A 26,102-nucleotide genomic window follows, 5' to 3' on the forward strand; every position below is an offset into this window, starting at 1 on the left:
TTCAACCTCAGCTCCAAGACCCCTGGCTGCCCAGGGGAGACTGGGAAATCCTGGGTTTTCACATAGGAATGTGACACCTAACCCTGGAGGGCCTAAAGGGAGTTAAGAGGCCACAGGAGGATAGAGTTGGACTTGGAAGGGACCTTGGAGGCCATCGAGGCCATCTACCTCACTCTATGGATGAAGAATGGGAGGCCCAGAGGGGCTGGGACTTGCCCAGGGTCATAGCTACTAGGCTGCTGAGGCTGGCCTCCGGCGCCAGGTCTAACAGACTCTAAGCTAGCCATTGGACCATGCTTCCTCTCCATCTAGATACGACAGAAGTGGAGAGACGAAAGCTTTTATCGTGACTTTTCTACTTCATTTCTTTGTTTTCTCCTTGAAAGACACTTGATCTTTAGAAATCAATGGGAAGCAGGCACCGGAATAGCCATGAAGTTGGAATTGTGGATAGAGGAGGTCAGCTGAGCTCCCCAAGAACACTGACAACAGGATGAGCCCTTGGGGGGTCCTCTAGACCCCCTGCCCCTCTTCTTACCAATAAAGGGCTGCGGGTAGTTAAGTGGCAGACTTCACACTCAGGGCCCCTCATTCCAAACCCAGTGTTCTTTTAACTAGTCTACCAGGTATGGGAGGAAGGTGGAGGAAGACGGGTCTACACCCCCTATTCAGTTATGCCTAGGAAGCCCTCCGGTGCATCCACCTTCTGACTTTCCCCAAAGCTCGTACCCCTCTAAATGCCCCAGCAGGGAGAAAAAGGACCTGCCATGACCTCCCTGCCAACAGCTGTTGCTGGCCACAAGAGCATAGCTCTGCACCGTCCCCCCAAATTCATACAGATTTAAAGGAAGAGTTCAGCGGGCTGGGGGGTCCCTTAGGAACCCATATAAGCTCCCATCATACAGCTAGCGCAGGACAGGACGTCAGGAGCCAACGAGTTCTACCCCTTCATTTTTACAGACGGAAAAACCGAGGACCCATGAGATGAAATGATTTGCTCAAGGTCACACAGGTAAAAAAAGGCACTTGGGTGAGTCAGGAAGACCCGAGTTCAAATCTTGGCTGTATGACCTCAGACAAGCCATTTAACTTCTTAGCCTCAGTTTCCTCCTCTGTCAAATGGAGCTAATACGTCACCCCTGTCTCCCTGGGTTGTGATTGAGGACCAGATGAGAAAACCTATCCAAAGTGCTATTTCCACGCTAGCCTTGAGCTGGGCTGGGAAAGCAAGTCCTCCTCACTCCACCTCCAGCATTCTTCCCACCCCAGGGCGGCAGAGCCTAGTCTTCCTTTCCAGCAAGCCCTGAGCCTCGCTGGACCCTGGCTGCTTGCACAGCTCGGAGGCCTGCCATCCCAAAGCAATTCCCCTCATGGCCCCGGCCCTGCATGAAGGGGGATATGGCTTCACCTCCAACTCCCCTCCCCAAGAGTAGCAGCGGCAGCAGCAGTAGCGATGAGACTGCAGAGGGAGGAGGAAGGCCAAGCAGGGTCAGAGGCAGCCCATGAAAGGGAAGGGATATGGTGGTGAGAAAAGCTGCTTGCTCTATGTGCGGAGGGGGAATGAAAAAGCCAAGAGAGGGGAGGAAGGAGAAGGGGCAGCCCCCAGAGGAGAGGGGAAGGGGGGAGGCAGAGGCGGGAGGAGGTGGAGAAGCCGGAGTCAGGAGGTACCATGGCCGTCTGCAATGGCGCAGGCTCTTGGACTGGGCTTACGAGACTGTTTTTGTTGTTGCTCTGTAGTTGAGACAAGAAAACAGATGGTTTAGTTCCCCCAGTGTTAACAGGTAGCCCAGGCGATTCTCCCAGACCCCCCTTCACCCCTGACCCTGGCCCCAGAGGAGCTGGGCCTGAGGCAGCCTCCACACTACCATGTAAATGGGAGCGATGGCTGTGGAGATGGGTGAGAGGAGCAGACCAGAGGCCACGGGGGCCTCCCCACGTCAGGCAGGGGCAGCTGGGAGCAGCCCAGGGGCTCCCGGCACCAAGACAGTCTCTGAGAACGCCCAGCCCCCAGGCTGCTCTTCAAGATCCACTCTGGTATCTACCAGTTCTTGTGGCACATCAAGGAAACCAGGATTCTCATTTTACTGAGGGAAGAAAGCTTTGGATTCTGGGTCCTAAAGAGACAAAACCGCGATCAGAACCTGAGCCCTGACTTGGGGCTCAGATCCCTTTTTTTCTCCTAATAGCAGAATGAGACGCCCTAAAACATCAAAGGATGAAGTCACAATGGAAAAGGAGACGTGGATTTCAAAGTCTGTTATTCCTGTCAAAGGAGGGAGATCATTCCAGAGGCAAAAAGCACACCTCGGGGCAGTGATTTCCCGAATAGTTTTCCATTTTTGTCTAAGGGTCCTGGGTTCAAAAATCTATCCACCGACCCAGGGATGGACAGGGCCATCCTGCTCGCTCCACTCTCTGCGTGGTAAATGCTCGAACAGATAAAGGCTGCAGAAAATGAAAGACAACTGCCAAGAACAGCTAGCTACATCCTGCAAGCAGAAATCCAGAGAGTGGATGCTGACGGGACAGCTGGGTACCACTCCAGTCACATGGCAAAGAGTAAACCTCCTACCAGGAAGACATCCCATGTTGCATCTGCAGGGGTCAAGGGCTGCGGCTGATTCTGCCTAGGGAAACGACGGTCTATTCTCTGGATCAGGCCAGAATGAAGCGTGATCCTTGATGCAGAATACTCAAAGGTCGGTGGGAAGCGGAGAACCACCACCAGACCACACTTCCCAGGCTGTCGTACCTCTCTAGAGTTGTGCCTGGAGGGACTGAGGAACTGCCCCCCTCTTCTGTCCTGGGGTCCACGGCACCAGACCCAAAGCCATCAGAAGAATAGAGTAGGAGAATAGGTGAACCATCCATGATTTTGTCAACATGGAGAACTTTAGCAGCAGGACCCGGACCTCCCTCCCCAATGTGGGTTGACTTGGCATCACAGACTTGGAGATGGAAGGGACCTTTAGGGTCGTCTTGTCTAATACCTTCATGTTCCAAAGGAGAAAATGGAGGCGCGAAGAGGCTAAGTGGCCCGAGGCCATACAAGAGCTATGTGGCCAAGACTGGATTTGAACCTAGATTCTACCCTTCAGTGGCTTTCAATCCCAAGTTGAAGGATGGCACCCAAGACTTAGTACCACGAATCACGAGGGAGCCACAGAAATAAGACTGTGTTGGGCCCCCATGAACGGAGGACGATGGGCTCTTGGAAGAGGTATCGGGGATCCTGACTGCTCCTACTCCACGCCTCTCCAAGAACAAAGTTCTCCTGGATTTGCTGGCAGATGAAACCTTTAGCTCTTACAAGGTTCTTAGGACAGCCTGTCCTCTCATCTCTGGGGCCCTCACAAAACTCTCCCTGTAGAGCTGGGCAAAGGTCCACCCCAAAGGAGAATCATTCTTCTCTTAGAACTAGGTTGCCGTCTCAATGACTCCCTCCCGATCTCCGCTCTCCTGAGCCAGAAATAACAGAGGAATGGAATTTGCTCTTGGCCTCTTGTTGTAGTGGCTCCTAAGTTCATGGTGCCCTAGTCTCACTGGGTCCCATGGAAAGAACAAATAAAGGCTGGGAAGGGCTCCCCGTAGGAAGGCTCAAGTCCTGGCTAAGGCTGGGGAGCACCAGGCCAAAAGGCCAAGAGACCAAGAATAGCAAGGTGGCCAGCATGGCTCCTCCGAATCTCAGAGGAATGTTTGGAGGCTGCCATACTGTGCACCCCACTGCAGGAAGGGGCCGACTACGTCACCGGCCCAGAAACAAAGACAAGAACCTCTCCTTCCCAAGTAGAGTCAGCTTCCTCTCCCTGTGCCTGGAGATCTGCACCAACCCTCTGCATACCAAGGCCACCTCCTGCCCTGGGCTGCGGGGTACAGCCCAACCCCCATGGCAGGGGGCGCCATGCTCACTTCCAGGCCATTGGGGCTGCAGGGAGGTGAGAAATGTCCCTGTGCAATGGCCCGGCCCAGGAGGACAGGCCACACCTGCCCGCCTGTGACAGATGTGGTGGTAATGAGCACAAGCAGACGTGCATGGCATGAGGATGAATATGCATGGCGGGCGGGCGGGCAGCAGGGGGTGGGCAGATGGGTGGGCAGGCCGGGCTCACCATCAGGTGCACGCTGGAACTCGACTTCCTTTTCTGGACACACCACAGCAAAAGGGAAAGAGAAGGGGAGAGAGGAGATGAGAGAAGAAGCACAGAAAAGCCTTAGAGCAGGGGCTCCGTATCACAGCAGAGAACAGGAGGAAGGAGCCAGGCCAGAAGTGTGGCCCAGCAATGGCAGGATGAACAACTCCTGGATGTGCACACACCCACTCACACACCCACTCACACACACAGACACACTCACACACACTCACTCACACACACACACACACTCACTCACACACACACACCAACACACTCACACACACCCTGTAAAGAAATAGGCTGGAGCCAGATGCCGACCAGATCCGATCCTACCCCATGTGCCCATTTGTAAACTCAAGGCACTTGGTCCATTTTCTCTGCCTGGCTCCCAGGCTACCTTTCCTGACATATTTGTTGTCTATCAATTGCCTTGGTAAACCCTAGGTTCCATCTGCCCTCTTCCCCATACATGACATGCCTTCTCTCCTCTCTGTGACTGCATTCCTATTGGCTGGAACGCTCTCCCTCCTCCTCCTCCTCCTTGAATCCATAATTCCTTTCAAGGCTCAGCTCAAGTACCATCTCCTCCTCCTGATCCCCGCCTTCTCCATGTGAGCTGCTGTTATTATTTTTGGCTCTTCTCCCAGCCCTGCAGTGGTGACTGCCTCTTCTCTGAGTCCCTGTTATTACCCCATGGGACAGAAAAGAGGCTAGAACTCAGAGCCTTACTTTAGACCCAGTCCTACCTGAGGATTTCTTTTCAGGCACCTTCAGAGGGACAATGGCCATGAACACCCTCTCAGGGTTCTGCCCTGCCAAGAAAAGAGATCTACACCTCTAACACGGGGGGGCATTTACCATCCGTTGGGAAGAAGTCTGGGTTTTCAAGACCAGTGCACATACGTGGAGAGTTCAAGTGGATCTGTGATCTCTGCATTAGTAGATCTCCCAGTGACTCAGAATGCCACCATCATCCCGGGTCCTCCCTCAACTACGTCCTCCCACAAACTTCACAGAGTCCGCACGACGTGAGAGAGGTCTTCTTCTAAGCCTGACCTTTTAGGGGTATCGTTCCATCCATCACTGCCCTCATCATGTGCCTGATCCATTTTTTTTCCCCTGTGGTTACGACATCACTGATGGTATCTCTTTAACGTCGTGTGTCCTCCACATTTCTTTACTTGAAATATGCTGCAGTTTTTTCAATTCATTACCAAACATAAATCAATGGCCCACTATGCTCAAGGCCCTAGGTGTGGGGCAATGGCATAACAAGACAAAAATGAGTCAATCTTTCTGTCCTCCCATTTAAACTCTGTGACTCATAATTTGGAATTCTTCCATGAATTTCGTGTTTCATATAGCATCCCTAGAAGATGACTGCTGTTAAGAAGATGGGCCTTTGTTTCAGGGAGAAGATAAGGGTCATCTAAAGCAACAGTTTCCCAAAGGTAATCCATCCTGCTTGGCTTCTTTTTTAAATCCTTACTTTCTTACCCAGTAATAACTCTAAGACGGAAGGACAAAGGCTAGGCAAACAGGGTTAAATTAAATGACTTGCCCAGGGTCAGGGATTTGAACCCAGGTCCTCCTGACTCCAGGAGTGGTGCTCTATCCACTGTACCACCTAGCTGTGTCATCCCAATTCAATTGTGTCCTAGTTCCATTACTGATGGAAATATACGACATCTACCTGGACATTAACTACAGAGTATAATCAAGAAAAGATGTGATCTTCATCCACCATCCGTGAATTTTTTTCTCCATGTGTACAGTTGGGCTGGGCTCTCCTGGGCGATTATAAGAGGCTCTGTGATGTTCTGAAGAGCACAGTGGCACCCACCAACAGACCCATCTGGAGGACATCATCCTCTTTAGGAAATCTCTCTCCAATTTAGACTGTAGGACATCCATTGAGACAGGGTCAAACAACTTTGAAGAGGAAATGATTCCCTCTTTTATGCCCCACAGGAAATGAATAATCAGGGAGTTGCAAAGTTCTCTGTGTTAACATTTCTCTATGAATTTTGTGTCATAAAGATATACATGGGAGACACTTAAAAAATGTAGAATTCTGTAAAATATCATTTGTGAAAGTCTCATACCTTTATCAAGAATGCCCTTAATATGTGTGCAGATTTTTCTCATTAAGACTTTAGAAAATCAATAGAGATCTGAAGGGGATCCCAGAGGTGTTGAACACATGGCTCACAATGTTCCCAAGTGCAACCCAAACCAGATTAAAATGTAATTGGGAAATACTTAACAAAATAAGTAAAAATAAATAAAACATAGATTAACATTACATTTGAAAACTAAGTCAATATGCGGCCATTGGGGATCCATAGGCACAAATTAATGGCCCCTCTTTCTGAGTTTGACACCACTGCTCTAGTTCCTCATTTTATAGCACATCAGGGATAACTATGATGCCGGGAACCAAATGTTGTGACTCCACCGTCATTGCTGGAGAAAAGAGTTATTGAAATCTTCCCAGATCATCTTCCCAGTTTCATCTATAAGTATACTGGGTGGGTGGGTGGGGGGTCTTCATGTAACTGGATTCTTACTAAGATTTTGCCCTCCTTTGCTTCTTTTTCTTCTCTGTTAGATAAGGATCAAATGTTTGCTGGCTGAAGTGGTTTCTAGGCTGTATAAGCATTCTTGCTTTGGCAAATGACTTAAATTGGTTAAACTTCTGTAAGGAAATAGTGACAGTCTGTGTTGATGTCTGGTTTTTAAAATCCGTTTGCCATTTTTTTGGCATCAACAGCTTGTTGAAATAGGTCCAGTTGGAGCTGTTTACAATCACATGCCATATCTTCTCATTCTTTCTTCTAATTTGGTGTTGATTTTGATCTTTGTTTTAACAAGCCAAGAGTATGACTATAGTTCATTCAGAAATGACTCCCACATTGGTAAACAATTGGCTCCCATCTATGAGAAGAAAATCAATTTCATTTTTTTATGACAGAACTTTGTACTCACCATATTCGAGCCCCTCGTGGCTATCTTCTTGAGGAAAAATATTCCTGATATATAGCCTTAGTGTTTTTGTATAACAATAGCTGACATTTATATAAATGCCACGAGGGTGCAAATGTTATTTCATTTGGGCTTCCCAATGACCTTAAGCAGTAGCTATTAAATATAGTCATTATCTTCTTTTTGCAGATGAGAAAACTGAGGTTTAGAAAGGTTAAATAACTTGTCCAGAATGACAGAATTCACGAGTATTAGTTAGGATCTGAACCAGGTCTTTGTGATTCCCATGCTCTATCCACTAGTTTCCACTGCATCCCTATGCAGAAGAATAATTGACCAATCTTTTAGTATCCTTTTCTTACTCCAGAACCATGTTTAGAGCATATTTTTCCCTGTCTTCCTAATTTATGTTCACTTTTGCATTGAAGTCACTGAATGTTAGAGTTGATTTTGTTTGAATCTGATCACAGAATTTCACTTTCTGCTCATTCTTCACAATGGTAAGGGTACAAAGGCTGCCATTAACTTTGGGGTGCCCTTTTGGCAAATACTTTTCACTGAGCACTAAAAATGAGGTGACTAAGTGTCCCTTAAGTGACAGTTCTTGTTACCCATGGTCCCACATTAAAACCAACTCAGTCAACTCTTTTATTTACCTCTCCAAGGAGAGCCTTTGGACCATCCTTCTATTTAGTGGCAGCTTCCTTTCCTCTACTGGTTTTGTTTAGAATGAGAATGTCAAGATTGATATATTTGGCCTGTCCAATTGTTTGTCTACTCATTGGTTACTGGACAAGGATCTTGCATTTAGGATGCCAAGAGTTAATGTATGCAGCCTGTCTAAAAACTTGTGTGATCTCTACCTTCTACTCTCTCTCTTTATTCTATCACCATCATAAAAATGGAAGATGAAGATGCTTGCAGCACGTAGGGTCCTGTATCTTTCTTTGTTCTAAAAGTTGTCATGCCCCAAGAATGGCCACCAAAAGGACCAGCTTACTGATGATTAGACTCTGTGCTTGAATAGGATGATTCTTGGAAAGTATTGTCAGGATTTTATACACATGATGGCTACTTCTCTCTAGACACTAAGCTTGTGCTTTGAGCCTTGTGGCTCAAATGGGTTTCTCAAAGGTGTGGTTAACTTAGTCAAATGGAACATAACAGAATCTTTCATTCCATTAAGTTTTTAAAAAATAAAAACTCTTATTGTCATATTTTAATGCAAAATTACTATATGCATAATTACCAGATTTAAAAAGATGATCTATGATTTAGAATCAAACTTAAAGAAATATAAATACCTAAATACTATTAGCTATCTCACTAAGTCTCTGTATCATCTAACCCTATTTTTTCTCCAGCCCAGTTGATCATAACTTTCTTCTTAAAAGAAAGTTACTTTCTGTCTTTTTTTTAAGCCCTTACCTTCCATTGTGGAATCAATACTATGTATTGGTTCCACAGCAGAAGAGTGATAAGGGCTAGGCAATGGGGGTTAAGTGACTTGCCCAGGGTCACACAGCTGGGAAGTGTCTGAGGTCAGATTTGAACCTAGGACCCACCCCCTCCCATCTCTAGACCTGGCTCTCAATCCACTGAACCACCCGGCTGCCCCCTTACTTTCTGTCTTAATGTGTAAAGCTACACAAAGAGGGCTAAGAGCCTTGCCCAGGATTGCACAGCTAGGAAGTGTCTGAGGCCATACTTGAACCCAGGTCCTCCTGGCACTCTATCCACTGTGCCACTTAACTATCCCAGATCATAACTTTCTACTTGATCTCTAACCTTTTTTATTTTAGAAACAAAACCTTCCTGAGAGGTCTAAGTGGCTCAACCATAGTTATCAGGGGAGTTTGGCATCCAAAGTGCTTATAGGGAGTTTTTCTAGAGCCTCTTATCTCTCTTTCACCAGAGTTTTAGCCATCTACTTACACCTCCACAGGTGAAAGCTTACTAGCCTTCTCTAATTTCTTGCTTTGTCCCTGCTTCCTTTCTTACCTATGAATGAACTTGCTTAATAAATGCTTGTTGACTACAAGGGAAACACGAGATGCCTCCGATTAGAGGAGACTCCCAGGGCCCCTGGAATTGGCACCCAAGAGCCTTGCCTCATCTCCTAATCTGTTCTTGCCATTCATCCTTTTCCCTAGGACCCAAGAGGCTGTCATTTATCCTCAGAGTGATGAGGCTAACAGAGGTTGCAGAACAGGTCCCCAAATCAAGGGGCAAAGAGAGGTCAAGCCACTTGTTAGGGCAAATGCAAGATTTTCCAGTATCTTCCAGGCAACAAAGCAAAACAACAGGTAGTGAGTGCCTTCTCATTCGAGGTCAACCAAAGGCTAGACGACCAACTGGCAGAGGAGATTGTTCTTCAGTAATGGGTTGGAGGAGAGCAGGAGTCCATGGATAGATTATAAGAAATCCATGAACTCAAACGGTTACAATAAATTATGTCTTTATTACCACTAACCTAACTGAAATCTAGTATTTCTTACAATTATTTTTTAAACATCTGAGGGGTCCACAGGCTTTGTCAGATCCTGCCAAAGGAGTCTTCTGACATTAAAAAAAGGGCTAGAATCCCTGGACGAGAAGATTTCTGAGGGCCCTTCCAAAGCTAAAAAGCAACAGCCCCTTAAGCTTGTCTCCCTGACTTCCAAAATTTGCCCTCTTCCAATTCATTCTAGACATGGCTTAAGGACTAATCATATTCCAGGTCATTAGACTGTGAGTTCTTGGGGACAGGAATTTTCTTTCAGCTGTTTTCACATGCTCGTTGCTTAGCACAGTGCCTGGTACATAGTAGGTCTTAATAAATGTTTACTGACTAACTGATCCCCATCTTTCATTATGGTACCTCCCTCGCTCAATTACCTTTAATAGCTTCCTACTGTCTAGCTTTCAAAGCCCTCCATAACTCAGCCTCTTATTTCCTATCCAATCTTGGGTCTAGTATTTTTGCAAGTCCACTCAAGTGAATTCTATTTCCTCATCATCCCCCTACATAAGCCATCTTCATTCTTGCCCTTTGCCTCCATCACCCAGAAATACTCTTTCTCCTTTACTTATAGAGATTTTCTTCATCATCATCATCATCATCATCATCATCATCATCATCATCGGAGCCAGCACTTCTATAGCACTTTACAGTTTGCAAAGCACTTTCCAAATGGCAATGCATCCTTTTAAGACCTAGCATGGGTCCTGCTATCTCTGTGAAACCTTTTCCTACTCTGCCAGCCCAGACTGATGGGCTCTCCTTTCTCCGAGTTCCCAGGGCGCCCTTAAAATAAATGAGTATTCCATTGTTTTACACACAATCATTTTGTGTGTGCTTAGTTTTCCTACTCCACTAAATGGTTCATTTCTTTAAGGTAGAGCCAGATTTTATCCATCTTTTATGATTCTGTATAGAGCCCAACACAATGCTGGACCCACACTAAGAACTCAATATATCTGTGGCAACTGATTTAATCTAGTATCTCCACCAAAGGGAAAAAAAGCTCAAGTCTCTCTCCCTCACTAAGGCCTATCCTCTCCCCTGTCCATCTGTGGTCCCCTTACTACCTTTCAAATGGGCCATCCAATGTCTGCTCATCCCCTGTTCTATCTGAGGGGCCAGCTCTAGTTCTAAACTCCTCCTTTCCTGGGACTAGGAGAACACAGCAGCAGCCATGCACACAGAATTAGGGCAGAGGAAAAGAAGGAGGAAGGGGAGGGTGTACATGTTCACACATATAGGTCCTAGGGGAAAAGTCCAGTTCAAACATTTTACACACTTGGGCAGTTTTGTGGGTTGAATCTCTTTACGGCAGCCAGTGAAGTGGCCCAAGATGGCATCAATTTCGACACAAAGCCTCCACCTGGATTCGTTTTACTTTCTGACTGTTCTTTCCTCTCAATGAAAAGTCCACCAATATATAAAATTAGCTTTTCCCTTCCCTGACTCAGCCACCTTAGAGAGGCCCCTTGTTGGTCTTTGGGCTTCTCACAGACCAACTTACTTTCCTTTTCCTGGTTTAACACGGAGAACTGCCTCACCAAAAAAAACCACCAAACAGCCGCCCATCTTCTCTGCTATTTTATGCAACACATAATTCTGCTGAGAAAGTTAAAGATATTAACTAAGTAACCAAAAAAAAATCCAGAGGGGAGGTAATAAGGGAGAAGGCAATAGCCTCCCAGAGGAAATAGGATTCAAGCCACACAAGTTATACCATTTTGGATGAGAGTCCTTTAGAGGAGAAGAAACATCATTTCCTTTTTTTCCCCTCAGCCTACCAAACTTCACAGCCTTAAGACCAAAAAGGATTTTGATTTAAAAGGAAAATAGCAGGCCCAGGAACCTAGGAAGAGGGGGGAACCAGAAAGGCAGTCCCTGGAGTGGGTGTAGTGGGAGTGAGAGGTTATCGTCTCTGGCCTGAGGAGTGGATGAGAAACCTACCTTCACACCTCCATCTGACTTCTTGTTCAACAGGCTTTTGGCAGCTGTGAAGACAAAGCAGAAAAATCAGGGTTCCTGCAGCACGAACCTTCTCTCACTCACTCACTCTCTCTCCAATCTGAATTCCTGGTAGAATGGAAAGACCAAAAGAGCTGTGGGCCAGTCAGGGGGAGCTTCCATCATGCCCTCTGACATCCTCCTGGTCCCCAGAACCTACAGAGAGGATGGCTGCCCCAGGTTAAGAATGTCCTTCTTGCTCCCCCCCTCAGTTAGAGGGGAGGCAGCCTCAGAAACTCACTGGATCATGGAATCTGGGGCCAAACGAGCTCCAAATCTTCCCCGCCTTGGGACATACCTCCATTGTCTTATATTAGGAAATGCTCCATCTCTTGGGAGAAACCACCATTCAGTCATGGCCCAACCACCAAGGGACCGCACTGTTTATTCAGAACACTGTGTCGAATGACATCTAGCCCAGATCCTCGGGAGCCGAGCAGCTGAGAAGGGGGTAAGGACACCCACTCTCCCTAGGCTCTGCTGAGATACTGGGGATGGCTACGCTCTGAGGCTACGAGACGTCTAAGGCTTCATCAAGAGATAAAAAAAAAAGAGTTTCACACTGCACAAAGGAGAACAAACAGGAGGACAGACAGACAGACACCGACAGAGACCAGCCTACAGGAGGCAAACAAGCAGATTTTCACAAAGGGGCGTAAGCCTCGAGGAGGCAGAATGTTGGCACTTGGTTTAACGTGAGCCCAGCTCGCTCGAGCCTCTGGCTCCTCAGAGGTCTGCTGCCTCGCCTCACAAGTCTGGGGAGGGTTGGGTGGAACAGCAAGACACTGGAGGGGTTCCAGCGGGGACAGAGCAGCGGGGAGCCCTGGTGTCAGAAGACCTGAGGAAGGCGGCTGGCTGAGAAGGCTGAGTAGAGGAGCTAGAAGAATGGGCAGCTGCTGAATGTGGGGGGAAAGAGCGGCTCTCTCTGGCTGGGCTCTCTCTCAGGGTGGCATGTGGTCCTTCTGCCCTCATCTGGAGGACAATCCGAGCCTGGCAGACGAGAGCCCCGAGTTCTCTGTCTCTCAGATGAGGGCAGAGCCCTTTCCTGGAGGACCACAGAAAGCTCCTAGCCTGACCCATCTCTAGCCTGCGCAGTGGGCTGGGGAACAGATTTCGAGGGGGTCGGTTCCTTCGGAATGTGTCCGTTCTCGTCCCCAGGAGGGGCTGAGAGCTCCGGATTTGGGATGCTCCGTCTGCTCTCTGGATGGAGAGCCGGCACTTGGGACTCATCACAGCTCCCAGTAGGCTCCGGGCCATACCCAGCGCTGCCCCAGGGGGCTGCCCGACCAGCCTTCATTCCTGGCTGCCACGGTCAGCCGAGAGGAAATTCCTGCCACTGCCCAGCTCCATTTCCCCCAGGCTACAGCCCCCTGAGAGTCAGCAAGCGCCCAGCATGCAGAGCTGGTTAGTGGGCTTAGTGATGCCAGTGCACTGACGATGCCAGGTTAGGTGGTCCGTTCTGCATGCCAATCTCAGCCAGCAAGCATGGGTGGCACCTCCCTGGTGAGTGGGCCTGACATGCTGGCCCCTCCTGGTAGGATGGGAGAGGGCTGGGTCAGGCAGGCGGGGAGGACTCATGCCACGTACCTTGCCCGGCCAGGCCGGCGGCGCTCACGGCGGCCAAGGCTGGGGCGGAGCTCTGCCTGCCAACTGAGGGGATACAATCTCTCAGTGCTAAGAGCCGCCACGAAGCCACGGGGGCCAATCAGCAGCTAGCATGCCTGAGCGTGAGAAGTGGGCAAGAAGAAGGGGGCCCACTCACAGCCCACGCACACCAGGGCCAAGGGCATCGTGGCCAAGCCAGCCGAGCTGGGAGGAGCAGGAGCGTCTCAGGGGGAAGGGCAACAAGGCAGTCGTCGTTGCTCTTCAGCACAGTGGAGTGGGTGGCATGAAGGACTTGAGGGCTTTAAAGGGCTGGGGGTGGGTGGGGGGACATAAAAACTCCACCACATGGAAAGAGGCTCAACCCTGCCCCTCATAGACACCCCAACACACACCGAGCTACTTGGGGGAACAGACAAGACCCAAGAAACCCACGAGTCATGTCCAAGCCTCAGAAAACCAGGTATGTCCCTGTTTTCTAGGTGTGGGCTCACAACTGGACAAAGACTACGAGGGGACAGAATCCTACGGAGATGACTACTTCCTTCCCTAATACCGGAGCAAGGAGATACAAAGGCCACCCTGGGGGCTCTGCTGGAGGGAGGTGAGCCAGCCCCTGGGCTTCTCGGGGCTCCAAACCCTAGAGAAACCCTCACCCCTGAGCTCCAAGGAAAATTCACAGACCGCACGTGGCCTCATCTTACACGGTCATCTCCAATTGCCCCCCTTTACCATGGACCTCCTTGATTCTCTCCTGGTTAGACAGAGGGGATGGTTTCCTTGACGGTTCTCCAAGGGCCCAGATTTGGAGCAGACGGTACCTCAGGGACAAGCACTCACAAAAAAAAAGAGAACAGGGGCAACTGCGGCAAATGATTTCTCCCTGCAGAAATCCGTTCCCCACGTCCAGTGGATATTAGCTAGTGGCCTCCTCTTGGTGGATCCCCCAACTTAACTGCTCATGTCTTATTCCACCATTAGCAACCACTGGCTGCTTCTCATACCTGTAACTCTGTCTCTACTTTAGAGAATCCTTCCTGCTTCCTTGAAGCCTTGACTTAACTCTTCTAGGAAGCCAGGGGTTCCCCCTTCTGCTTGAATTTTCTCCTTCCTCCCAGTAATTTATTCCTTCCATTGGAATCTAAACTTCTTAAGGGCAGGGGATGTTTCCTTTTGGTCTTTGTGCCCACAACACCTATCTGGGAGAACGTCTGTCACCAAGTGGGGACCACACTTAATCCAGGCATAATTAAACTATGTTCATCCCAGCTCCTGATCAAGAAAGGCTCATCCTTCTTCCCTGATTAGGAATATGACGTGCCTCTTCTCCCGGGAGCTCCCAGAGACAGGATCTGCTCCATGCCTATTCCAGGGACCAGGGTAAGAAGAGGTCAGTCTGGAGTGCCTCCAGCGGGGTCAGCTCAGTGCCAAGTGCAAGGCCTCTTTTCTGTCTCCTAGCTCCCCTGCCTAAGGCAGCTACAGGGCAGAGAGAAGTCACAGGAACAGAAAACAACAGCAAAATTCAAAGCTTCTTAGGGATTGGGCTGAAATGCCTCCCTTGTCCTTTCTAAGACCTAGAAGACCTCAGCTCGCCAAGGAGGGACCACAGAGGAGGCTGATCCTAAAGGAGAGACCCAAGGCCAGAAGATCCCCTCAAGACATGAGAAAGGACAGAATGACGGCTCTAACATCAACACAAAAATGCCAGCAGGACTCTACGGTCATTTCAGAATGACCAAATTTGGCCTTCAGAAGCATCGAGTCATTAGGGGCTGAGAACCAGGTTGTAAGAATCTAGTTTCAGTCCTTAGGAGAAATCAGCTAGATTCTGTCCTCAGTTCCATCCTTTGTAGGGCTACTCAAGCTTCCTCTCCAGAACACAACATAAATAGCTTCAGGACACAAGGCAGGTAACACACTCCACTGCTGAAAGGCCAGCAATGCCTCATGGCTACCATTCATTCCCTGGTCATCTGGAGAGCTTATTCTAAGCCCTACAGCTCCGGGGTCTGGTCTCCCCCAAGTTCCCCTTGCTGGTCATTGTTACTCTTCAAAACCAGGCTTTTATTTGCCCCAGAACAAGGGTCTAACCCCATTCTGCCTGAGGTCGGTGGGCAGTGCTTTCTGAATATCTTCCTCCTATCAAGTTTTCCAGTGAATATATCATAGCAGCTGACATCCTGAGCAGCAATAAATGTGAGAGAAGAATGGAACAGAAAGGAAAAGGAAAAAAAAAACCAACCCCCCACAGCCTACAGGAATGAATGAGGGGGTGAGGAGAGGGGAACCTCCTCCCTGGAAGAGAGGAAGGATCGTGAGCACCCAGAGGGAAAGGACACTTTCCTTTTCTTCTAAGCCTGTCCTGCCATGAGGCTTGGACTGCCCGAAGCTGCCCTGGGCCAGAAAGCCCAGTGATAAGACAGGAGAAGAGGGAGTCGAGGAAATGCAAACACGGAGGCTGATCTCTGAATCCTGCTCCCTTCTTTCCCACATGCTCACATAGTTAAGCAAGTCCTGTCCTCTCCCTCCGTTCCTTCTCTCCTTCACAATTATTATCATTAAGAAAGTAATAAGCACTTTATTCTGCGAAGAGCTTGACATCTAGCATAATTTCTCTGGGCTAGTGGGCTGGGCTCGCTCGCCTCCTGCCAGGGATTAGAAAAACAGGCTGACGGGTCTCGATGTGCTCAGTCAGCAGGCTGGCAGTGAAGCCTGACTCAGGCTCCCACTACGGGAGAGCTTACTACAGCTCTGCTCCCTCCTCTCTCCTTTTTAGGCTCCCACATCCCCCCCTTTCTCCTGGATAACCAGAGCGGGCTGAGAGAGAATGGGAGGTGACCCTCACAAGAAATGGGGAAGCTGCCGCCCAGATGTACTAGGGAGGATTCATTAGACTCAACCCAAGCAGAGTGACCCAAACGTCTTGGTTTAGAGGGAAGCGCCTGGCCGATGCCCTTTGTTCATCCTGGCAAGCTACAGCCTGAGAACAGGAGATGACGATGACTCTCCCCCCAACCCCACCTCCCAACTCACCTTGGAAGGACTGAAATGCCCTGCTGGCAAGAAACTTACCTGAAAAATTCCTGGAAACCAACATTGTCGTGAGGATGGCACCCTGCGGGAAAAAGAGGGCACAACTAAGCCTCGGTGCATTTATTCTGAGCTCTTCCTCCACAGAGGGGCATGCTGCTTGGGGATGGAAGGGAAGCAGAGGGTCCTCAGGAGGACAGAGGCATGGAGCCCCAGGAAGAGGAACACACCATCAATCTCTTGGGGGTGCAGAGGCTAACAGGAGGCAGAGGAATGGGACCTTTATCGTGCCTCTTAGTACCGGACCAGCGGAGGATCTGTAAGAACTGGGGTAAGCAACTCCAGGATGGCTGGCACCTTAGACAATGCCCTGGTCATCCCACCCGAGTTACAACTCTTGTGGCCATCCCTACAACCCCTGCTCCTTCCAGGGAGACCAGAAATGGCTACACAGGGCAGAGCGGCTGGATTAGTTGGTGAGAAAAGGGGGAACACGAAGTCTAGGGCTCACCTTCAGCTTTCTCCGGGCGTTGAACTTTCGCAAGCATTCCACGGTCTCCTGTCGGTGCATCATGGAGGCCACTGTAGAGCGTTGCTGAAAAAGGCAAATGGAGAAAGAAGGGGTTTTGTTAGGAGAGAATGGACCCTGGCTAAGATTCCCAGCTCTGATGTCCAGAAGAGAACGAGGACCAACGTGCTTTAGACAGGGGCAAAACCATGGTGGCCATCCAGAAAATGGGCACAGTCATACTTCACTACCACAACACATGGGGCATCTGAGGTCAAAATGACATAATAGATGGGAAAGTACTTTTAGAGTTAATGCATTATACAAATGCAAGGTTTACAGGATGATAATAGTTTGAATAATAAACAACACTGTATGATGATGCCTCTAGAGGATACTCGAATCTTCCCATGGGGAGAGGAGGCAACGAAAGGACAGTCTGATGGTTAATAATGAGCTTTGAGAATCACAGACCATTAGATCTGGGGGAGTCACTTAGCATTCATCTAATCCAATTACCTCAATTTGCAGATAAGGAAATTAAGACCCAAACAGAAAAAGGACTCTATTCCAGGTTATCCACACTCTCCTAACTTCTCAATCTAGATACTGACAGAACCAAGATGGCGGAGAGGGAACAGAGTCCTTCTGATCACTCCCAACGTTTCAATCTAACGGCCTTTTCTTGGTCCCCAGGATACGTATCCCTTGACCTAAATGTTTCATTAGCATCTCGGCATATTTTTTGCCCACATCCATCCCTCTTCCTAATGTCTAGATTTCCACAGAGGGCACCATCACTCCATTTGCCACCCAAGTCTGCAACCTTGAAGGCTATCTTGGTTCTCCCTTCAGCAGCCCATCGTTTCATCTCTGAGTGAAAAGAAAAATCTTTATCCTGCCTCTACCATATCTGCTCTATTCACGACCTTTCTTCCACCTCTTTAGACTTTTCCCTTGTTTAGATCCTTGGTGTTTCTTTCTTAGACTATTACAATAGCCCTCTGACTGAGGCTATTTCTAGTTTCTTCCCTTTTCAATCCATCTTCTTTTAAAAAAAAAAAACCCTCACCTTCTACCTTAGAATTAATACTGTATATTGGTTCCAAGGCAGAAGAGTGGTGAGGGCTAGGCAATGGGGGTTAAGTGACTTGTCCAGGGTCACATAGGAAAAGTCTAAGGCCATATTTAAACCAAGGCACCTTTCCCTTCCCATCTCTAGGCCTAGCTTTCTATCTACTGAGCCACCTAATTCATCTGCCCCCTCTAATCTATCTTCAATGGATTTTTAGTTACTAAATCTATACTCCTAAAACACAGACCTGATCTAGTCACTCCTCTACTCAAAAATATTGCCTCTAGGAGAAAATTCAGTCTTTGACTTGGCATTTAAAGCCTGACACAGCATGGCTCTTGCCTACCTTTTTACTTTTGTTTGATAATACCTCCTTTCTTCACTCACTCTCCATGTTCTGGTCATATTGGCTTGTTAGCTGTTAGGTAGTAGAATTGATAGAAAGATCCCAACAGCTCAAATCTTGTTTTTAAATGCCAACTAGCTATGTGACTCTGGCAAAGTCTCTTAACCTCTCTTAGCCTCAATTTCCTTATCTGTAAAATAGGAATAATAATAAACAAATGGCTCCTCCCTCTCAGGGTTGTTGTAAGGATCAAATGAGATAAGATATAAAAAGCAGTCTGCCACTCAAAGTGCTACAACTGAGGCAGATAGAGATTAAATGACTTGCTTAGGGCTCCAAAATTAGTAAGTATCTGAAATTGGATTTGAACTCCAGGCCCTCCGATATTGAGCAGCTTCAAATTCCCAGCAGAAAGTGGTAAGACCCCAGCTAATTCCACCCAGGAATCTGGAACCAAAAAAAGCCAGGCGTGGCAGATTTTCCTTGTATCTATGGGGTCACCCTAATGACATTCAAGCATATATCTGGGGTTCTCCATTTCCTCCCAAGACTCAAATGTTGGGGGTTCTTCTTGGAAGATGCACAGGTCCCAGACGTGCAATGTGCCCATTTGAAGGACCCAAACAGCTTAGCAGAGTAAAACCACAGCTATCTGGGACACTCAGGGTCCTAGTCAAACCAACTGGAGATTTAAAGCTAGGACTAAGAGGCCATCTAGTCCAACCCTCTCATTTTACAGATGTGGAAACTGAGGCCCCAAGAAGTTAACTCCTTGTCCAGGTTTACAAAGGTAAGAGGTAACATGACCAAAATGGAACTCCATTTTCTATACTCCATCCCATCTGCCCAACTCATCATCTACCTTCCTTTCTGCCTTCGAAACTTCCCTAATGATGGAACCACCATTCTTCTAGTCAACATCTCACTCTTTTCTTTTCTTTTCCTCAGTTCTTACATCTTATCAATTGCCAAGTTGGGCTGATTCCGCCACCATAACATCTCTAACCTCCCTCAACATGGCCACTACCATTGTTCAGGCCCTCATGACATGGATCTCCTGAAATAAAGCAACAGCCTCTTCTCTCCAATTCAGCTTGCACCAAGTTACCAAAATGATCTTTCTAAAGCCCAGGTCAATACTCTGCTCAAGAATCTTCAGTAGCTCCTTACTGCCCCTAGAGTAACTACAAACTCCATGCCTTGGCATGCAGCCCTACCTTTCCAGTTTTACTGAACATTAATCCCTTTTACTCACATACTCTACATTCCAGTCCAACTGGGCCTACTTGGTATTTCTTGAACTTGGCTTCCCATTCCCTGCCTTTGTGTGTGTGTTATCCTACATTCCTCAAATGCCCTTCCTCCTCAGCCCCACCTTATTACATCTTTAGTTTCCTTTGAGGCTCAATTCAAGTACCAACTCCTATAGAAATTCACCCTCTTCCCCATAGTTGAAAATACATTCTCTCTGCTCAAAATCTCTCTTATTTATTTATCTGTAAAATTAAATATTCTAGCCCCACATTGGATATAAAATCCAGGAGACTTAATAATTGTTTCATCTTCATCTCTATCTCCACTGCCTAACACATAGTAGGCATTTAAATAAATGTGTTTTGCTGCCAGTTTTATTGCCCATACATAGCAGCCCATATTTTTCTTTTGTAATTTACTACTTATGCTCTACTATGGGTCTGGAAACCAAATAACTAGGTTTATTGCAATTGTATACAAAGTAGGAATGAACAGGATCCAAGTGAGAGCCTCTTCTACTAGACTATAAACATCATTTCTTATTTTTATGATCCACAGGCTTTTTGGGGGAGTGAGGAGAGAAATGCTAGCTCTCAGATCTATTCTGAATAGATAAGGTTTCCATGTAGAAAAGCTCTAAATACGTGAGGTATTACCTGTACCATGTCGACTCTGATTAGGGCATGCTAGACCCAACCTCATCACATACTACTCTGAGTTTTTAAGACTGAATATAAATTCTAGGGCAAGAATACAACCAAAGCACAGGGAGATGGGTCATCTAATAAAGAGTAGTCCAGAGAGAGAGAGAAGAAATGCCCATTTGGACAATCATAGGATCACAAAGTTGGAAAGGACCCCAGAAGTCATCTCCTCCAACCTTTATGTGACCAAGAGATACTCCTACAAGATTTTCCACATGAAATCATCCAGTTTTCACTTTTAGGTGTAGCTGGGAAGAGAATAGATAAGTAGGGGGCCCAGAAGCAGGAAGATTTGAATTCAAATCCAGTCTCAGACACCTATAAGCCATGTTCCCCTGGGCAAGTCACTTAATCTCTGACTGTCTCAGTTTCCTCAAGTATAAACTAGGAATAACAACAGCACCTCTCTCACAGGGTTGTTGTAAGAATCAAATGAAATCATGTTCTTTAATAAAGCTAAACTTAGCATAATGTCTGGCACATAGTAAAGACCTTAATAAATTCTTATTCACTCATCATCCCACCACCTTCACCTGAAGGCCTTTAATTGAGAGCCAATCTATTATCTCTGGATAGCTGTAATTGGTAGAAAAATTTCCAAGTCTTAACCTGCCTCTCTGCACTTTCCCCTTTGCTGTTCCTGCCTCCGCCCGAAGGGACCAAGCAGACGAAGTCTAATCTCTCTTCCACGTGGTGGCCCATCAAATTCTCTTAAGACAGCTATTCTCCAAGTCTCTTTTCCAGGCTAAATAGTCCCTTCAGCTGGTCTTCATGTGGCACAGTCTGCAGGCCCCTCATCATCTTAGTTGCTCTCCTCTGGATGTTTCCCAATTTGATCATTTCCTTCATAAAATATGGCGACCACAACTAAAATGATGCTCCAGACTGACTTTGACTAATGTGGGGTATAGCAGAATCATCATCTCATAACACATGCATGCTACTGTCAATCTTAGTGCAGCACAAGATACCCTGCAACCCCTGGCTACTACTGAGAGCCCAAGGACCACTAAAATCCCCAGATCTTTTCCAAACTAATTGCTGTCTAGCCAAGGAGTCGGTTCTCCCCGCAATAGGCCACTTACGCAGACCCATGGGTGCTTCAGTGCTTGATCGGCCGTGATCCGCTTGGCAGGGTTTATTGTCAGCATCTGGTTAATTAAGTTCTTTGCTTCAGGAGTCACGGTGTCCCATTCTGGTGATGGAAACTAGGGAGTGGGAATAAGGGCAGGAGAAATGGGGAAAACATGAGCACTGTGCCTGCCTCCCCCCCAAGTTGATAGATTCCTCTCCCGTGCCCTGTTTTCCTATACTGAATATCCCCTCTGGAGGGGGGGTCTCCTCCCCTGAGGCAGTACAGAAAGCTTACAGACAAGTATCACATGCTCTAAAGTCTATGGAACACCCTTGATCAAAGACTCCATGACTGAGGAGGAAAGAAAGAAACATGGATGGAGGAAAAGTAATGTGGTTCTGTTCAGTAAAAGACAGAAGGGTTCTAGAGATTCTCTCTCAGGTTCTATAAAAAGGGTTATAGAAAAAGTTGCTGACTTGGGCAGTAAAGGGCACCAAATGCCCCATCACAGGTCCTGGGAAGCCCACGGGACAGGGAAGGACCCAGGACAGCATCAGCCTAAAAGCCCAATCAAAGCTACACCCCATTTGTTGCCCCCAAGTCCTCTTCTTCCTTCCTTTGTTAGGCACACACTAAGAGGTGAAGTCAGGCCCATCTCAGCAGATCCTTACGTCATATGCTCCAGCTTTGATCTGCTGATAGAGTTTGTGTTGATCCTCATCCCAGAAGGGAGGGTATCCCACCAGGAGGATGTACAAGATCACCCCTACAAGACACAGAACACAACACCAAACTAGGGCCAGTCACCTACTCCAGGAACAGGTTAGAGACAATCTGGGGTATCATCACTCAGCAAACTGGCAGCCAAACCAAAGAATAGAACAGATCGGAGATGGATGATTGGGAGGTATGTCTCTCTGTCTCTGTCTCTCCTCTCTCTGTCTCTTCTCTCTCTCTCTGTATTTCTCTTTCATCTCTCTCTCTCTTCTCTCTCCCTCTCTCTGTATTTCTCTCTCATATCTCTCTATTTCTCTTTCATCTCTCTGTCTCTCTTCTCTCTCCCCCTCTCTGTATTTCTTTCATCTCTCTGTCTCTCTTCTCTCTCCCTCTTTCTGTATCTCTTTCATATCTCTCTCTCTCTCTCTCTCTCTCTCTCTCTCTCTCTCTCTCTCTCTCTCTCTCTCTCTCTCTCTCTGTACCTGTATGTTTTAATCTCAAGGAAAGGGAGGGAAGGAACATGCAAAATTAAGCCCCTACTATGTGCCAGATACTGCACTGATTTTCAAATATCTCATTTGAAAGGGATTCCCCATTATCACTTTAGAGCTATACTCTCTATTCACCTTTTACAGAAGGGAGAAGAGAAGAGTAACCGAGTCAACTGCCTAGCAGGCAGACAGACCTTTATCCTTGAACTTAGTGGGTGTTCATACAATTTTTATTCAACTGAACAATCTCCCTGGTCTTGGTTTGGTCCTTCTTTGGAGCAGGGAACTCAATATAAAGAAGTGGTACATGAATCTGCCACATTCACTTGGTTGGGAGCTGTAAGGTGAGTGTGGATTGTCCCCATGGCACTTGAGTGAGCTCTATCATTCAGGTATTACCACGTGGCCGTGTGACTGCAGGACCCCCAGAGCCCAGGACCAACCCCCCACTCCTTCCACTTCTTGTGCGAACTAGGGCTTTTTATACTCACAGCTGAGTGTGTTATAAAGGGCTTACCACAGGCCCAGATGTCCACGGGTTTTCCATAAGGATCTTTCCTCAAGACTTCAGGGGACAGATACCCTGGCGTCCCAGCAAAGCCTGTATTGAGAGAAAAAGACACTGGAACACACGGATCTGTGTCCCACACCATCATACAGGGGGCACCTCATTTTCCAAGTTTCTCTTGCCCAGACCTGTGGCTTTTTCTGAATTTTCATCAGTCTCTGTTTCTAGACAACCGAGTTAGGCTCAGCTTCTGAATGGAGTCATTAAGCCAAAGCCAACAGCGAGAACCGCCCAGAATCAGATGGGCAAGGAAGATTCTATGCCACCCCCCCCCAAAATGGCCAAAATGGAAGGAAGACAGAATCACAAAGCTGGCCAGATGGGGTTCCCCAGGGAAGTGAGGAAGACTGGATTTCCAGCTTTCATTCTGCCACAGGAAGGTGGCTGAGGAAGAGGTGGAAGGGGACGGGGTGCTGTGCATCCTGGGAAGGAGGGGTCACCCCCTTACCGAACCAAGCCTGTTGATCTCCCTGCACCTCAATGGCTAGTCCAAAGTCAGCCAGTTTGACAGCAGCACCCTTGCATTTACTTGCCAGCAGAAGGTTCTCAGGCTGAAGAGGGAAGAGAGAGAAATTTGTAATGCTCTGGCCCTCGGGGGCCCCCTAAATCTGCTCTTCCCATGGCCTACAGGGGGAGCAGAGGGAGACTGTAACTCTGCAACCAAAGTCAAAAGACATCCTGCAACCTAGTCTCCAATCTCCTCTGTGGTCCGAGCACTACCAGGGCTGGACACCAGGTGGCGCCAAGATGCCATAAGGTGCGGCAACAGTAGGCAGGGAGTCAGTACCTTGAGGTCACGATGCACGATGTCATGCTGGTGGATGTGGTTGACGCTCTCTAGGATCTGATGAATACAGTGGCTGAGAAAGCAAATGGGAAAGAAAGAAGGAAGCAGGGTTAAACCACAGTCATCTCAGGCCCAATAGTGGGCACATCATTGTCCTCATTCAAAGCTCTGGACCTGCTCCCTGGAGACCCTCCAAAAGGACTGTAGTCCATTTCAAAGGGCCCACCAAAAGGATTCTGGGATGCCCAAGAGCCGAGACCGTAGGAATGTCTTCTCCCTCCCCCCCCCCCCACGTGTCTTTGGCTGCCTGGGTGGAGGGGAGGCATATAACAAGGTTGGAGATAGAATTGGGCTTAAATCTGGCAAAAAGCCCACCCCTCAGCTCCCCAGTATTCCTTTCAGCGTTAACAATCTGTGTGTCTATCTTCTCTGCCTTTGTAAATATTTACTAAATGAATCAGCAGTATTCCAAGTGTCCAGGACTGCAGAGTCCAGGAGATTAAAAACTATTTTCATAATAATACTAAGCTGTTTTCATTTCCAACACAGTAAATATCAATAGTTATAACCCAAATAAATAAAAGCTCTTTTTGGGGGGAGGCGCTCTGCAATAATTTAAAAAAGAGACCAAAAAGCTTGAGAATCTGTAGTGTAAGTGAATAAAAAAATACTTGAGCACCTACTAGAAGCCAGGCATGGTGCCAGATTCTTTGGGGAATGATGTCTACTTACACACCAGTGAGGGAAGATAAGATCCTTGTTAATAAGAATTATTAACTAATATTATTCTATTGTCTATTGGCAGTGTAGCATAGTACACCAAATGATGGACAGGAAGACCAAGGCACCAATTCGGTCTCAAATATTTGATTAAGCTGCAGGATTCTGGGTAAAGGATAACCACCCTTATCGGTAAAAGGAGGATAAGAATAGCATCTACTCTTATAGGGTTGCTAGGAAGAGCGACTGAGATATAGAAAGCACTTTGGAAACCTTGTTGTTGTTCAGTGCTGTTCGACCCATCTGGACCCTATTTGGGGTTTTCTTGGCAAAGATACTGGAGCAGATCACCATTTATTTTCTTCTCCAATTCATCTTACAGATGAAGAAACTGAAGCAAACAGGGGGAAGTGATTTGGCTAGAGTCACACAGCTGAGAAGCATCTGAGATCACATTTGAACTCAGGTCTTCCTGCCTCCAAGCCCAGTGCCCAATACATTGTCACTTAGCTGCCTCTACTAACATGCTAGCCATAACATGCTATAAATCTGAACCATGTAATAACAGGTGATCAGCTATAACACAAAACACCAGAAGAGATGTGTAAATGGAGCCCAATGGAGGGTCAGGGGAAGAAAAGGTGTTGGTCCAATTTTTGTTTAAAAAACAAACAAATGAACCAACAAACCAGCTCAATCTAAAGTGATGTGCAGCACTTTAGCTTTCTTCCCAGGATAAAGGTTCCTCATTCCACCCCAATCTGCTCTACCTGCACTACAGACTCCGAGTGGTACCTGAAACAAGGGATTGGAGGCTTTTTTATCCCAACCAACCTCCATGAGAGTGCTCAGGGAGCAAGGGAGCAAGGGAAAAGTATCTTGCCTGAGGAAACAAGATAAGCCTGAAGCAGACTAATTACACCTGGGCTGAGAGAGGGAGCCTCTGATAACAGTATTTTCACCTAGGCAGTCTTGACTTCTAATTTCTCCATTAGAAACCTATGTTGGGACTCCCACTGGAGGCAAGGGGCTCTGCAGATCCCCACAACTTACAGTACAGGCTGCAGGACCAGACAAGGAGGCTACTCCCCACTCTCTCCACAAAAATGTATAATTAGAACAGAGCTGGGCCGGCAGAGAGAGCCTTCTGGCCAAAAATGGCAAAAGTGTGAAGTGTCCCAGCTGAGCCAGGCCAAGCCCACTGGCACCGTCATCCCCCTACACTCCCCCTTCCAGTCTGAGCACTCCCCCAGAGGCTCCCAGAGCTCCTATCCTCCTCCTCCCTGCTTCTCTCACCCCCCTTGGGTCCCAGGCCATCCCCACTGGCACTGGAATTTATCTGCCCACTTGACTCTTTCTTGAGGCTAAATGCTTCTAAAATTGATCAACAATAGCCTCAAGAAACTCCTTATCTCTTCAAGAAGCAGCCAGAGTGATTTTGAGATCCCAATGAGCCACGGGAGGAATAGGGTTGCCATGGGCTTGTTACCTACCCTCCCTCCCTTCTCCCAGACTGGGCTCACTCACACCAAACCTGGAAGTGCAAGCTGGGGGACAGGGGAAATTAAGAGTCCCCAAAAGGAGGCTGAACAAAGCCTATCTA

The 26,102-nt window shown here is 47.6% G+C and overlaps 1 protein-coding gene across 40 annotated transcripts in view; it reads right to left on the reverse strand.

Annotated features, from left to right (window-relative positions):
• Positions 1-26,102, reverse strand: part of CAMK2G (calcium/calmodulin dependent protein kinase II gamma) — a 64,050-nt gene that overhangs the window by 8,077 nt on the left and 29,871 nt on the right. For 7 of the 40 annotated variants that reach the window (XR_008916853.1, XM_056819543.1, XM_016422036.2 and 4 more), the window contains exons 6-14: positions 23,780-23,852; positions 23,441-23,543; positions 22,942-23,025; positions 21,888-21,982; positions 21,227-21,349; positions 16,766-16,849; positions 16,297-16,339; positions 11,566-11,609; positions 1,669-1,731 (exon numbers count right to left, since the gene is read on the reverse strand). Coding sequence is in view for 38 of the 40 variants with exons in the window: in XM_056819543.1 (XP_056675521.1) it covers positions 1,669-1,731; positions 11,566-11,609; positions 16,297-16,339; positions 16,766-16,849; positions 21,227-21,349; positions 21,888-21,982; positions 22,942-23,025; positions 23,441-23,543; positions 23,780-23,852 (712 nt within the window). In the remaining 2 variants the exon portion in view is untranslated. Of the gene's footprint in view, positions 1-1,408; positions 1,460-1,668; positions 1,732-4,109; positions 4,143-11,565; positions 11,610-13,209; positions 13,273-16,296; positions 16,340-16,765; positions 16,850-21,226; positions 21,350-21,887; positions 21,983-22,941; positions 23,026-23,440; positions 23,544-23,779; positions 23,853-26,102 lie in introns of all 40 variants that reach the window. The other 33 variants (XR_008916854.1, XM_056819661.1, XM_056819598.1 and 30 more) reach the window with 12 other exon arrangements.

The sequence above is a fragment of the Monodelphis domestica genome, chromosome 1, assembly GCF_027887165.1.
Source record: "Monodelphis domestica isolate mMonDom1 chromosome 1, mMonDom1.pri, whole genome shotgun sequence".
NCBI classification, from domain to species: Eukaryota; Metazoa; Chordata; class Mammalia; order Didelphimorphia; family Didelphidae; genus Monodelphis; species Monodelphis domestica.